This window comes from Aythya ferina (assembly GCF_964211825.1).
Source record: "Aythya ferina genome assembly, chromosome: 26".
In the NCBI taxonomy this organism is placed as follows: domain Eukaryota; kingdom Metazoa; phylum Chordata; class Aves; order Anseriformes; family Anatidae; genus Aythya; species Aythya ferina.
The window spans coordinates 4548627-4563315 of NC_140324.1; the positions used below are offsets into that span (position 1 = coordinate 4548627).

A 14689-nucleotide genomic window follows, 5' to 3' on the forward strand; every position below is an offset into this window, starting at 1 on the left:
AGCGCTCCCGTTGTGTTTTTCTGTGTTTGCTGCTATTTGTGCCTGGGGGGCCGTGTCTGTCCTCCATCCCATGGGGCCTGCTCGGCTCCAGCTGGGATGTGCCAGCTCCCGCAAGGGCTGCGAGCGGCTCCTTCACCTGCTCCTTTTCACTGAGCTCTTTTTCTGTTTGTTTGTCCTGGCGTTTCTGCGCTCCACATCTCTGCTGAGCACAGCAGATTTACAGCATGCAAAACAGGGCTCGGGTCAGTTGTGTCTTCCATCAGCTGTGCGGTTTAAAAACATTGCCACCAGACTGCGATTTTCCCCTTTCTTGTTGTCGCTTTGTTTTTTTGTTTGTTTTTCTGAGCCGATCCCTGCAGCGGCCGCGCTGGAGCACGTGCTCCCGCAGCGGGCCGGCGCGAAAACGCGTCCACGTGGGGCCCTCGCGCCCGCACAGGCGCTGTCTGCCCGCGAGAGCGCTGCGCTCACGCAACCTTTATTCGGATCTGATTTTATTTGGCATCCCCGGCTGCTCTGAGTAATCTTCCTCGGAAGAGGATTAAGCCGCCTCGCAGTGCATGCGTTCGCATCCCCCTCCGTGGAGCCATGCGCAGAGGCGGCCGGCGCTGCGCGTCCCCGCGGCTCAGCCATGCCGGGGCACGTTGGTGGGATCAAAGCGGGCACAAACCGCAGCGCTGCACCCCCCCTGAGCACAGAGAAGCCTCTGAAGGGAAAACCCTGTGATCTGCCCTCCCCGGGGCCAGCATGGAGCTGTGCTGCCGTGCCACGGCACGGCACAAGGGAGCCATTCTGCGCCAGCAAACGCCTCCCTGCCAGCAGCGGGGATGAACGCTCCCCGGGGCAGAACCCCAGAGCTGCTGATCAGACCCCAATCATCTGCTCTGGACGCACAAGGGGATTTTTTATTCCCATGGAGGGGGGAGGAAGGGCTGCCGAGCACTGCGGTCGCATCCTGCCTGCTTCACCCTTATGGGAAGGCTGCGGGGGCAGCTGTGGGGACGTGTCGGGCCGGGGAACCCAATGCTGGTGGGCAGCGCTCCCGGCCCCCACGTGGGAGGGATCTTTCCAGCACTAATTCTTGCAAATGCCTCCAGGGTTTCTTGTAAAGCCATGGCATGGCTGGACAGTAGCACGGCCAAGGGGGGGGCCGGGCCGCTTGGAGCTGCTGCCAGCAAAGCTCCACGCTCTCCAGTCCCCAGGGGGCTAAAAATACCCCGTCGGGATATGTGGCGCTGGGGTGAGGCACGGACCCCTGGGCAGGGCTTTCACAACCCTCACCCACGCTGCTGCTCTCCAGCCCTGCTCTGTTTGTCTTCCCCAGCTCCAAAGTCCATCTCGAGCAGCCCAGGGCCTCTCCGGTTGGGTTTGTCAGGGCCCAGGGGGCTGCGGAGCAGGGGCAGCCCCGGTGCTGGTCGTGGCAGAGGCCGGCTCGCGGGCAGCAGGCGCGTTATGCAATTACAGTGCCGGGAGTATTTATAGCTCTTGGCCCCGAGCATTGGAAAATGCTTCGCCGACCACCCCGGCGAAACCCGGTCCTTGCGAGGTGCAGCAGGATGCCAGCCCCGCTCTGCTGCTGGTGGCTTTTTTACCTTTTTTCCTCTTAGCCCTGAACGTTTGCAGGACCCCACGGCCCTGCGTGGCATGGCAGTGGAGAATAAGGGAGCAGGAGCCACGCGTGGCCGTGGGCACGCTCCTTTTTGACTGCTTGGCAAAGGATGCTGCGGCTGGGCCACCCATGGGTGCTGGGGAGGGCTTGGGTGCTGCAGCTCCCAGCCCTGCAGAGTTCCAGGACCCCCCCCAGTGCAGCTCATGGCCTTGGAGAGCGCAGGACCCCCCTGGTGCAGACGCAGGGCAGCGAGACCAGCAATGAGCCCTGCAGACAGCAGCACAGTGCACCTCTCTCTCCAGCACCCCAGGGTGCTGCTCCTTCCATCCTAACTCCCCCCATCCCCACAGCTGCTAACTCCCCCCCCCCCAAAAAAAAAAGAGCGACCCATTGCGGGGGTCCAGCTGGAGCCTGGAGGCTGCTGTCCTCCGGCAGAGGGTCAGCACTTTGGGGGGGGGTCGGCACGGCCGTGCAGCGGGGAGGTGACACGCGAAGCTCGCGTCCAGCCCCGGCGCTGGCAGGGACAGAATGTGCCGGCACCGGCGCGGCCTTGCGAGGGCCGGGGATTAGCTGAGCGGCTGCTGCCTCCCGGCTCGGGCACGCGTCCAGCTCTGGGAAAACAAGCGCTGCCTTCGCCGCCTCCCAGCTGCAGCCCGGCCCTGCGCCGGGGGCTGCGTCCCGCGGGGGTCGCCTGCTCCTGGGGTGATGGTGGAGACGATAAAAGCAGCCTGGATTTTGCTCCGACGGGGATGCACCGCTCCGGCCCCCTGCCTGGGATGGGGTTGTCGCCCCGCTGCCCACGCTCAGCATCCTTGGAGTTGGGATAACGCTGGGCTTGCACCGCTGGTGCCCCGGGGAGCAGCGAGTCGGCACCCATGGGTGCTCAGGAGCACGGGGACCTGCTTGTCCCCAAGCTCTGGGACTCGTGCTGTGCTGGCACGTTGGGAACATGCTCGGTCCCAAGCAGCACCAGACCTCGCTTTGCTTTTGCTCCAATCCGGCACTGCAAACAGCACAGCCCTGCACCCCAGGGATCCCCTCCATGCGGAGGAGGCACGGGGACCCCGGGAGGCAGCTGTGCCCCTCAGCGTGCCCGCGCTCACCCCACGCACAGCCGGGGCAGGAGCGCGGCCGCCTTACGCCCGCTGAGTCAGCCCGCATGCTGCAGGAGCCGCTCCCGCCCACGGAAACCGCAGGCAAAGTCCCGCTCATCCCTGCCCTGCGCCGGGGTTTTCCCTGCCGGTTTGACAGGAATCTCAGCTCCTTCCCGGAGCGGCCGCGGGGATGGCACAGGACCCCGGCTGCGCCCCAGCTCCGTTCCCTCGGGAAGCCTCTTACAGCCAGCACCACCCGTGCCCCCCCTGCTGCCATCAGGAGCCTTTTGAGGGTTCATTCCCCAGGGGCAGGGGAAAGCTTTGGAGAAACCAAAGGCTGGTTTCTGCCAAAAAAACAAGCTCCAGAGCAGCCCTGTGGATGTGTTGCACGTGCTGCGTGTCCCATCCTGGCCACCGCTCCAGGAGCATCGGGCACATGCGGCCAGCGCGGCGCTCACCGGCATGGACACCCTGGCAGCTCCGGGCACTTTTTGACTTAAAAAAAAACTGTGGAAACACAGCTTCCAGGGCTGGGTTTGCTGCGGGGCTGCTGACGCCACCGGCTGCTCGGAAGCCCTTCGGCAAAGCGCCGCCGTTGTTCACTCGGTGGAAAACAACCCCGCCGCCGACCCCCTCTCTTGACGTCCTCGCCGGCCCCTCGCTTGTTTACTGCTCCCTTCCTCGGACAATGGAAAATTTTTATGACTTTTGACTTTTGTCCAATTGTTTTGGAGCAAGGAAGCGGCTGGGTGCTGCTCACAAACATGTCTATGGATAAACAGCGGGGCGCGAGGGGCCGCGGGACCGGAGCCAGAGAGCCAGGGGGCAGAAGGATGGCAGCGGGGACCCCCCTTCTCTGACCCACATCCCCTCATTCCCCCCCCCAGCTCTGGTCCCTGCACGGCGTCCCCAAGCCCTTTGTGCAGGGCGAACGCGGAGACAAATATTTTGGCTTTTCCCAGCAAACACCCAACTTCAGAAAAACAACAACAACAAAACCCCCCGGAGTCATCTGACGGCGGCACGTGGCGTGTTGGCACACAAACAGGGCGCACGTGGGGACGGCGCTGGCCCATCTTTGGGGACGGATGCGGGGCCGTGCCTCGCCTGTGCCCGTGCCAGGGATGTGGCACGCGGGGACTTTGCTCCCGGCGCCGTGTTTGCCGGCACTCCCAGGCGCTGCTTTGCAATTCATGCGGAAAGCCCCGGCCAGCACACGGTGCCCATCCCCGTTGCCGTCCCCGTTTGTGTCTCCCCGCAGCTAAAACCTCACTCGTGTGGCATTTGCTTTTTTTTTTTTTTTTTAGCTCTTTCTAATAAAATCAAAGGACAACTGGGGCCGAGGGGTGTGCTGGGCCCAATGCCATGAGGGTACTGGTGGGGATGCGGCCATCCTTGGGGTGAGGACTGCGGGGCTGTCACCGCACCGATCCCTGTCCCCTGGCACCTTGGCCGTGGGGCTGCAGCTCCCTCCCTTGTTTTGCTGCCCTTCGCTCCGTGGGAGGCTGGCGCTTCCCAAGCAAACAAAACCACCCCGGGTGCCCGTGCTGCTCCGGAGCTTGGACTTTAGAGCCTGGCCTGGGAGTGGGGACGGATCCCCGGGGTGGGGGCAGACCCCGCATCCCGTCCTCCCCGCTGCTGGGGGAGCCCCTGGCGCTGCCCGTGCCCCGTGTGCCGTTTCTGTCCCCAGCCCCACGTGCCCTGCAGTGGGGAGGAAGCCTTGCACCGGCTGGGAACAGCTCGCACATTTTCCATCTCCCTGGGGGGGTGCAGCAGAAATAATCTGCCTCTTGTGCTGGCACAGCCCCAGCAGGGACCGGAGGGTGCGGCGGGTCGGTGTCCCTGCACCAGCACCCGCAAAAGGCATCGCGGCTCCGACAGGTCCCGGGGCAGCTTCGTGTGGTTTGGCCTGTCCCAAAACACCGGGGAGAGCAAATCCCATCTGCTAGGGCTGAATGTGGGGACACTGATGGCAACGGGGAGAAATGGGGGGGGTTGAACCCAACAACACCATGCCCGTGGCAGAGCAGCCCCATGGACAGATCCTGGTCCAGAGCTCGCCCACCTGCACCCTGCAACTAAACCCTGGGGAGCCCTTGGGTGCTGCACCCTGCCCTGCACTCACCCAGCTTGTTAGCGAGCCTGAACCCAGTCGCTTTTAAATGCAAGGGTTTACAAGGTGCCGAGGGAAAGGATTTTCCTGATAAGCAGCTGTGTAAATGCGGCCATCCTGGTGCAGCGATGGAGGCAGCGATAGCCCCCGGGGAGGGGGGTCCCAGCTGGCTGGAGGTGGTTGGGGCTGGTGGGGATGGCAGCAGCAGGGCCCTGGCTGGTTTGCTCTGCTTTTCCCGTGTGGAAAAACAGGGAGAGTTAAAGTGCTCGCAGATAGGGGCTGAGCACCCTGAGAGCAAAGCCAGCGGCGGAATCGCTCGCGGTCCTTCCGCGCTCGGTGCTGGTTTAGCACCCGGTGGAGCCGGGCGGGTTGTTTGCTCCGGGCTCAGCCCTTTCCCCGTGCACCTGGGCTTTGGTTTGCTGCAAAATATGGGATTGTTTTCAGGAACCTCCGGGTCCCGCGGAGCCGGCTATCCTTAGCTCGACCCCGTCTGCCAGCGTGAGCAAAATATGTTTATGCTGCAAACCTCTGGAAGCCACCCCTGCCAAATCAACAGGGGAATGTGTGCACCGATAAGGGCGCCGTGTCCTTTCCTTCCAGCTAATCTGATAGCCCGGCTGGGAAACGCGTGTGGAGCAGAGGCATGGGCCTGGGGTCTGGGCTCTGCGGCCCCAGGCATCCTTAAGAAAGGGAAGAAAATCCCTGTAAGGCCGGGGAGAGCTGTGCTGCGCTGCCTAGCTCCCGACGCCCTCGTTTTATGATTGCTTGTATTGTTATTGTAAGGTTTCAGGTCAAAAATATCTGTGGCTTTTCTGCTAGGCTGCTGCCAAAGCCTGGAAACCTTCAGCCGTGCCAGCGGCTGCGCTGCCCCTTGGCTGAGCGATCTTGAACCCAGCCATCCGAAAGCATTCAAACTGCAGAAAGAAAATGTTTCCTGCACCCGCCCGGGCGCTTCTCCCATGCCAGGAATCCGAGCTGTTTTCCCCCTGCGTCTCCCAGCTTGCACGCTGGGGCTCGCAGTGCCCGGCTCTGTTGTTTCGCAGCGCTCTGAGTGTGGCCCCGCAGGGGATGGGGGCAGCTCCGAGCCCCTCTCTCGGTGGAAAGAAACTCTTCAGCGTTTGGTTCTTGCTGGTGCTTGGAGTCATTTTCCATTCTCAGGCATTGTTTCTGGAAATAACGCTTGCCGGGGAGAAGCTGTTGCACAAAGAAACCTCAGCCTGACGTGAGAGCGAGAGAAAAAAAGCAGGCGTCGCTCGGCTTGTTTGTGAAGGCGAAGCGGAGTTGTTGTTGTTGTGACACTGGACGGTTGCGAAACGGCAGCACAGAAATACCCAGGACTTTAAAAACAAGCCAAGCCCGGCTGCTGCTGCTGCTGCAGTGGCCGTGTGTCCTGCCGGGGTGGCCGTGTGTCTGGCTGCACTGTCCCCTTCCCCCGGGGACGCAGGGCTCTGAGGCGTGCACCAGCCCTGCTTGGGGATTTTTGGGGACCCCTCAAAGCTTTTCCTGGGGAGGGGAGGCGCCAGCTGAGCTGTGTTTTTGGGGGGGGATTTGCCCCTCCATCAGCCCCTGCAGAGCCATTGTGGGGGGGTTGCAATTTCGGGGGGGTCCTGGCTGCCTCCTCCCGCTTCCGTGTGCAGTGGCGCGGTGAGGGGCAACCCCTGAAATCTGCAGAAAGGGATGAAACACGCACGGTGGGGATCGGTTTGTTTGCATAGGGATTAAGTGAAAGCAGCTCCTGAATGGCCACCTAATCCCCCCGGGAGCGGGCTGCGTTGTGCAGGTGGTGGCAGCGGTGGCTTTTTGCCCGGCGAATAATCCTGCTCTGCACTACGGCTTGCGTGCGGGTTCGTCTGGCACCGAGCTCTTCCTCCTTCCACTGGGGGCTCGGGGAGGGCAAAACAGCCCAGAGAAGGGGCCGGGTGGGGGTCTCGGAGCTGTGTTTGCCATAAGAAGAGCACCCCGGGGGTGGGTGTGGGACTTTTTGTGGGTTTTATCTTTTGGGGGCAGTGACTGGGGTGCATGGCGGTCGTGTGGCCGGGCTCAGAAATAGCCGGCGTATCAGGAAACATAGAAATGCAGCGCCGCGCCGAATCATCTGACCCCCTCTAAAAATAAAGGCAGTGGGTCTTAAATTAGCTGTGGAGGTGTCTGGGTACGTGTGTGTGGGTCGCCGAGGGTCCTCGGCTCCGCTCTGCGCAGGAAAACCCCAAATCCGGCATTGCGGGGAGCGACCACGGCTCGGGTGCATTTGGGGCCGGTGTGCTGGCTGAGCTTTTTCCCTATTCCTGGCTTTTTTTTTTTTTTTTTGCTGCTTTTCCTGCAGCTGTCCCAGGGGGGAGTGCTGTGGCTCCCATGTACCAAGTTGCCCGTTCTCAGCCCCCCGATGCCCCGCGGTGCTCCTGGGTCGTGCGCGGTGCCGGATGGGGCAAGGTCCCGTTCCCGCTGCCAAACCTGGCCCCATCCCTCTCCAGCAGGCTTCCTTAGGTGGCTCCTGGAGATTCCTTGGAAAACAGCTCTGAGCAATTCAAACTAATTAGGGAGCCCCGAGCCACTCACTCGCACTAATTGGCGAGCCCTCGTTAGTTTTCCCCAGCACGTCACCCATGGGCTCTGTGGGTGCGTGGGGACAGGGCTGTCCCCAAAGGATTTGGGGGGACCCTGTGAGGATGATGGGGATGGGGGTGCCTCTTGCCCTCCCCCCCCACCTTCCTGGGGTGTTTTTCAAGCAGCGATGGGGACTTGCTGTCCTGCCATGAACTCGGTCCTGTTGCTGGCTGCATTAAGAGCAACAGGAATGATTAACTGGTGCTGGCGCTGGCCCCGCGCTGGGCTGAGTGTTTACCCCGAGAGCTGAGTGACCCCGGTGCTGCTTCCCTCGGCTCCAGCCCCAAAAATCGGGCTGTAAACAGGGGCAGGGCTGCAACCCGAGCGCTGCGCACCCGTAACAAAATACTTCCTCTGCCAGCACCCGAGGCAAGCCCGAGCATTGCTGCTGGTTCCACCGTGAGCCGGCTCCATCGCAGTAAAAGCCCTAAATAATAAATGAGTTCTCCCAGGCTGCGTTTTGGGGGCTGGGAGGCTGCTGGGTGCCCGTCCTCCTCCTGATCTACATCCCTTTGGGTTTTGGAGGTGAAGGAGAGAGGCTGCATGCGATGAAGGAGTTAGGGCTGGAGAGGTGTCGGCGCGTTGCTGTGGGTGCCGAATAAATCCCCCGATTTGTGGCTGGGGGGGAGGTGATTTGGGGGTGATTTGTGGTTGGCATCGTGGTGAGCGACTGCTCTGAGCCCCCTGGGTCTGCTCGGTGGGGCCGTGGCCTGGCTCTGGCCGGAGCTGGGGGAGCTCCGTGGGGCCGCGAGCGGCGCGGGGCTGGTGCCACCTCGTGGAGCTGGGCGCAGCTCAGACCCGCTGGTGCCGGACACGGGCGCACCGGGGAGGGGGCCTCAAAATGAAACCACGGGGTCGTGGCCATCCCCATCACCTCCCTGGGATCCAGGAGCACCGTGGGGATGTGACACAGATCCAAACGTGATGCTGGCACCCCCACCCCCTCTGTGCACCCGGAGCAAAGCCCCGGTGCTGGGCTCAGCACCCCGGGGTGCGGGGAGCACCCACGGCTCTGAGCAGGGAACCAGATCTTGGTGAAACCCCTTGCGAAGCAGTTTTAAACCACGGCGGCGGTGCTGAGCAGGAAGGGGGGGTGCTGCCTTTCCCCAGACTTCCCCCACGCACTTTTTTTTTTTTTTTCCCCCTTTTTTTTTTCTGCACCCTCAGCAAATACAGGCGGCTGCCTCCGGTGCTGACGCTCGGGGCAGACGAAACCACAAACCACGCTCCATCTTCAGCAGCATCTGAAGGTTTCTGCCCCAGATAAGGCTCACGGTGCTGGCACAGCCCCAGCTCCCGGCAGGATGCTGGGGAGGGGCCCTGCCGGCCCCCAGCCCCATTGCTCGGGGTCTCAATGCCAAACCCTCGAGCGATGCTGACCTGGTGGGACAAGGATTGCTGTCTGAGGCCTGCTGCTTGGTGCGTTTGTTTTTTTTTCTTTAATTTTTACAGCCTGGAACAGCCGGTGGTCGGCTGGGGCTGGATGTGCCCCCATCCTGCAGGGGCTGGCTCGAGGCGTTTGCTCTCCAATGCCATCCCGAAGCGGCTTTCCCATGGCTGAGGAAATGTCCCCAGCTGGGTCCACAGCTCCCTGCCCTCGGGTTTTATTGCTAAGGGTGGGCAGCACCTTTGGTATATTCAGCAGCAGCTCCTGGAAATCAGAAACCCCCCAGAAAGCACCACGAGCCCATGGGGCCGCGCCTCGGGGTGGGCGCTCAGCATCCCCCCGGGTGCCCGTGGGACCCCGCTCGTCCCCCTCCTGCCCCATCTCCCTGCTCACTACAGCACCGACTTCTCCTGCAGCAGCTCCGAGCCCTCCTCGTCCCTGATGATGACGGGTTTGTCGGAGATGAGCAGGGCGAGGGGAACCAGCAGCCAGGGAAGCCCTGAGTTCCCCACGCCCTCCTCCAACGTTTGGTGGCCGGAGCACCCGGTGCCGCAGGTGGGACCCCCGTTGGATTCTGCTGGTTCTGGGCTCGGCAGGGGGCTCAGCACCTCCTGCTGCCGGTAGTCGAAGGGCAGCTCCCTCTCGCAGCCCAGCTGCCCCAGCTCCGTCGGTTCTTTGGGTTTTTTGGGGCTGGGCTGTGGTGTGCAGGGCCGCGTGCCGCCGGCCGCCTCCTTCTCGGGGCTCGGCTCCGTCACCAGCAGGTCGGCGAGGTTGAACTTCTCCGAGGGCTCGGCGAAGCCTTTCCAGGGCCTGTCCTAAAGGTTTTGGGGGCGTTTGGGGTGGGAAGGCTCAGTGGTGAGGTGTGTGCTTGGGGTTTGGAGGGTCCGGCCCCGTCTCAATCCCGTTTTGTGTCTCACCTGGCTCATTTCGCTGGCCGAGAACTGGATGGCTCTGCTGCCCACGGGCTTGGGCAGCGGGGGGAAGAGGAGCTGCCGGGCCCTGGGGAGATGCCAGAAGTGGGGAGTTAATGGGGGAAAAGGGCAAAAAGAGGTGGCCCAGCGGGGTCACGGCGCTGCCTTCACCTCCTTTTGCTCAGCTGGTAGATGATGGCGGCGACGGCGGGGAGCCCGAGCGAGATGCCCAGGTACCTCAGGTTGGATTTCCACGCTGCCAGCCTGGGACCTGGGGACGAGCGTGCTTGGGTGGCGGTGACATTTCCAGCCCCACGTCCCCTCGCTGTCCCTACCACCACAGGAGGGCCACCGGAGCATCCCCACTGGGAGAAGGAAGAGGTCCCCAGCCATTACCCAGTGCCATGGTCTGGAAGTGCCACGGCGTGCTGCAGCTGCCCCCGCCGTCCGCTGCCACCTCTTGGATGCCGACCCTGTAGGCTGTGCCCGGCCGCAGGTTTCGGAGGGTGTAGCGCGAGGCCGACGCCTCCGCTTCGCCGTCTGGGTGAAGGAAAACGAGCGGGCAGCACCCGGCCCCCTGCCCACCCACCCGCGTCCCCTCCCGGCCATGGCCACCGCCACTCACACGTCTCGTTGTCCCCTTCAGCTGCGTGGCACACCAGGTACCTCGCCAGCGCCCCGGGGCAGGTGGCACGAGGGGACGGTTCCCACCGGAGGACGGCGGCCTCGGCGCTGGCGTTGATGTGGATGGAGGAGGCCAGCGAGGCTGCACGGCACCGGGGGGGGGGACAGGAGCAGCTCTTTAGGGTCACGGCACTTTTTATGGCATGATGGGGATGCGAGGCTCCCCGTTCCCATACGTACTGTTGCCGGCGAAATGATGCTGCAGGGCGAAGGTGGCCCAGCCCTGCTCCGCGCTCCGGCCGTGCACGGCGAGCCGGTAACACGCCGGCACTTCAAGAAACCCTACAGGGGAACCAGTACCCGTGGCAGCCTGGCCAGAGCCGGTGGGAATTTGGGAGTCTCGGGCACCCTCTTACCTCTCTCCAGGTGGGAGCTCTTCGCAGGGAACTCCTGCTGGACGCAGACACCCCGTCGGGGCGCTCCCGGCAGCGGCTGCTGCTCGAAGCAGTAGGCGAAGCCATGGCTCGGCGCCTCCCATCGCGCTGTCACCGCCTCGCCGGCCGAGCTGATGTCCTTAAAGCTGAGCTCTGGGGCGAAATTTGGGGGGGCTCAACGGGTGAGGATGCTGGGGAGGGGGTCACCGAGGAGCCGGGTCCTTTCCACGGCACGCGCGTGGGTACCTGCGTGCTGCTCGGGCGGCACGTGGAGCTGCCGCGTGGGGCTGGTGCCGGCGGCGTTGGTTGCCGTCAGTAGGATTTCGTACTCGGCCCCGCAGAGGGTGAGGTTGTGCGCCCTCACCTCGGGTCCCAGCACCACCTCGTCGGCCTCGGGCAGCGTGGCGCAGTGGCACGCCGGCATGTGGGTGCTCAGCCTGTAGGTGACGTTCCCCTGCTCCTCGCGAGCTCTCTGGGGTGGTGAGAGTGGTGGCCGCGGTGGTGCCAAGGGGAGAGGGGGGTCCCAAGGGGAGAAGGGGGTCCCAAGAGGACAGCAGGGCTGTTCCAGGTGGAAAGCCGACGCTGCCCTACCTGCCAGCTCAGCTGCAGCAGCCTCTGCCCGTTTTTCCCCAGATTTCCCAGCTGGAAGCTCAGCTCTGGGCTCTCCAGGATTTCTGTAAGAGGAACGATGCCAAGCGGGTTGCCAGCCCGGGATGCCCATGGCAGGGTGGGCAGGGATATTGGGGTCCCTTCTCACCCTCAGGGACGAAGATAGATTTGCTCCAGTCGCTCCAGTAGCTGCTCCAGTGCTGCGTCTTCTGCCGGAGCTGGACCTCGAAGGCAGCGTTTCCCCCCAGGTCGCAGGTCACTGGGGCAAACCGGGGGGGTGACGGTGAGGGGACACCTCCTGGGAGGTGTTCATCCCCCAAAAACCCCAAGCAACCCCCAGGGCACGGGCTGAACCCACCTGGGTCCTCCTTGCTGTCCTCGCTCTTCCTTGTCTCGCACAGCACCTGCGGAGAGAAGGCAGGATGGGGGCACCCGCCCAGTGAAACCAGTATGAAGGAAGGCTTGTTACTGGGGCATGGTGGTGATGGGACATCGTGTTCCAGGGGCTGGGAGAACCGAAAAGGGTACAGGGGATGCAGTAGCTGGGGGGGGTCCCCTTGGCTGGGGTCCCACAACTTTGCCCATGGAGCCCCCCAAAAAGTGGTGGTGATGCCTGGGTGCCCTGGGGAAGCACTCAGGTCTCGCTGGGAGCAGCGTCAGGATTTCACCTGCCATCAGCTTTATTCTAATCTGGGGTTTTGCCTGCGTAATCCCCGCCAATCCCTCCCTGATCCTGTTACGGGTGGCAGCGCGATCCCATCCCCGGGCTGCCGGCGGAGAGCCGGTACCCAACCAGGCGGGGACGGCGTCCCCGAGCCCTCACGCTGCATCCAGGGCTGCTCACACCCCTGCGAACCCCCCCCTGCTCCTCGCCACCAACACTTTACCTGCGTCCAGCTGCAGTTGCCCACCCCGCGGAAGCGAGCCTCCCTGCTCAGCGCCCGGTCCCTGCCGCGGAACGGCGGCCGCGGCACCCGGAGCTGCAGGAGCCCCTTGGCCTTGGCGAAATTCATCCCGTCGGGGGGAGGATCCAGCTTCACTGCGGGGACAGCGTGGCTGCGGTGACCGGCACCGTGGCGGCGCGCCCAGCGCGGCCTCGCGGCGCTTACCGGCTTCGTTGAGGTACAGGGTGAGGTTGGGGCTGCGGTGCAGGTGGGGTCCCCACTGCGCCTCCACCCAGGCCGTGGTGTTGGTGAGGACGTAGACGCGGTGCCGCGGCAGGGTGTAGGTGGTGGCAGCACCTGCCTCGTACCGCAGGCACGTCCGTGATGTGGCATAGCTGGGGGGAAAAAGAGCTCGCCCTCTGCGTGCACAGGGAGGGGGGGTGACATATAGCACGTCCCCAAATATCCCCGTGTCCCAGTGGGCTGCTCGGGGCTGCCAGGGGGACGTGGCACCCGACTCACCACAGCACCAGGACGTAGGTGGTGTTGCCAGCGGGGCCACGGGGAGGCCAGGAGCAGAGGAAGTCGCAGGAGCTGCATTGCTTAAAGCAGGAGAAGTCGGGGGGCTCGGCAGTGCCTGCGGGCGGGGGGCAGTGGCTGTGGCCGGGCTCACGTTTGCTTCTGCCCCACGGCACCCCGCAGACCCCCCGGTGGGTGCCAGAGGGGCACAGGGAGGGAGTCGAGGGCGTTGCAGTGCTCCTGCTCCTGCCACCAGCATGGGAACTGCCCCGAAGTTCCCCAAACCACGCTCCCCAGCACCCGGCAGTGCCGCTCCGTGTGGCTGGAGGTGGCTCCGAGCCCGTGTGGAGGGTGCGCGGCCAGTTTAACCAGTAGCAGGGTTGTCGGCTCCCACTTCGCTCCCAACAGTACTGGGAAGGATGCGGGCAGCAGGCAGCCGCCCCCACGCTGTGCAATAGGACGGGGGGAGCGGAGCAGCCACGCAGGTGATTCCCACCCCAAAAACACCCTAAATTTCCCCAGGGATGCAGTGCTGGAGGGGGTTCCCGAGCCCAATCCTGCTGCCCCCATCGGGGCTTCCTTGAGTTTTGCCCTGGCCCGGCAGCGTGGGGCCAACCCCCTCCATCCCAAAACCGTGAAAGTTCTTGCCCTGCCCTGCTCGAGAGGCGCCTTATCTCCCCCTTATCGCCCCCGAATCGTTCATTGAAAGTCTTCTGCACTTATCTCTCATCTCCGCACGCCGCAGCAGCACTCACCGCCCCGCGCCAGCGCCGCCAGCGCCAGCAGCAACCACCCCAGCATGGGCTGCTCGGGGATCCCCAGCTTTCGGGCTCCGTCCTCTCCGGATCCCCTTCCTTTTGGGGTTCCCGGAACCCCCCAGGGCACAGCGGCACCCCCCGGGCTCGCAGCAGCACCCCGCTGCCTTGGCTGCTGCTTCCTCTTCTGCTACGAGCGGCTTTTCCCAGGCAGAGCAAGCGTGCTGCCAGCACGGCGTGAGGTGTGAGTGCCTCCCTCACTTTTACCAAAAACAAAAGAGAAAGCAACAGAAACGTCCCCCTCTGCTGCCCGCACGCCCGCCACGGGCCCGGCCAAGCACCGCAGCCTCGCGAGCAAGAAGAGCAAGGTAAGCAAAAGAGCTGGTTTGGTGTCTTTTTGTTGGTTCTTTTTTTTTTTTTTTTTTCCCCCCAAACCCCACTTTGTGTTTTTGACTCCGCCGCCTGCGTTTGGCTGCACCTGGAGCTCCGAGGCCGGCTCTGGGTGTTTGCAGCACGCAGGGCTCGGCAGCGGGACGGCCGCGTGTCCCGTGGGACTCAGCCCCTTGGTCCCCAGCACAAATTGTCCCCCGCGGCCCAAACAAAGCCCCAGTGAGGCACGAGGGCACGGCGTCAGCGGGGCGCTGGCAGCGCGGCCGCATGACCCCGGGGCGGCGGGGCCGGGTGGCACCGAGGGCCCTGCACAGAGCCCCCTTGTCCCCGCAGAAAGCGTCCCCTTGTGCGCCTCGCTCGGGGACAGAGGGCGGCGGTGACGGGAGTGTGGCTGTGCTGGGTGGGCTGGGACGCCCTGTCCTGCTGCGGCGGGCACGCACTGCAGCCTTGGCCTTCTTGGAGGGATGCACCAAGCCGTGCCGTGCCAAAGCGAGCCGTGTTGTGCCATGCCGTGCCATGCTGTGCTAGGCTGTGCCATGCTGTGCTAGGCTGTGCCGTGCTGTGCCAGGCTGTGCCGTGCTGTGCTAGGCTGTGCCGTGCTGTTGCATGATGTGCAAGGCTGTGCCATGCTGTGCCAGGCTGTGCAGTGCTGTGCCAGGCTGTGCCATGCTGTGCCAGGCTGTGCCATGCTGTGCTGTGCTGTGCCATGCCATTCTTTGCTGTGCCATGCCGTGCCACGCCGTGCCAGGCTGTGCCATA

The 14689-nt window shown here is 63.8% G+C and overlaps 1 protein-coding gene across 2 annotated transcripts; it reads right to left on the reverse strand.

Annotated features, from left to right (window-relative positions):
* Positions 1-8833: 8833 nt before the first annotated feature.
* Positions 8834-13880, reverse strand: IL12RB1 (interleukin 12 receptor subunit beta 1). 2 transcript variants are annotated; one of them, XM_084498838.1, is made up of 15 exons: positions 13541-13880; positions 12789-12903; positions 12492-12661; positions 12270-12421; positions 11741-11786; positions 11531-11641; positions 11365-11447; positions 11020-11245; positions 10756-10926; positions 10580-10681; positions 10341-10481; positions 10112-10255; positions 9887-9986; positions 9722-9803; positions 8834-9619 (listed from the first exon to the last, which is right to left on the reverse strand). In XM_084498838.1, exons 1-15 carry the CDS (start codon positions 13584-13586, stop codon positions 9197-9199), a joined length of 2112 nt encoding a protein of 703 aa, XP_084354964.1. In that variant the 5' UTR covers positions 13587-13880; the 3' UTR covers positions 8834-9196. The 2 variants fall into 2 exon arrangements, with proteins under 2 accessions (XP_084354964.1, XP_084354963.1); XM_084498837.1 differs by lacking the exon at positions 13541-13880 and having other exon boundaries at positions 12270-12661; positions 12789-13175.
* Positions 13881-14689: the final 809 nt, after the last annotated feature.

Excerpts from the sequence above, each read along its gene's own strand:
- IL12RB1 (XM_084498837.1), bottom strand. The coding sequence starts at position 13,044 with ATGCTGGTGGCAGGAGCAGGAGCACTGCAACGCCCTCGACTCCCTCCC. Across the intron at positions 10,482-10,579 it reads GCATCATTTCGCCGGCAACA|CCTCGCTGGCCTCCTCCATC; the intron begins GTACGTATGGGA and ends GGTGCCGTGCAG. Across the intron at positions 10,256-10,340 it reads TGAAGGGGACAACGAGACGT|ACGGCGAAGCGGAGGCGTCG; the intron begins GTGAGTGGCGGT and ends TCCTTCACCCAG.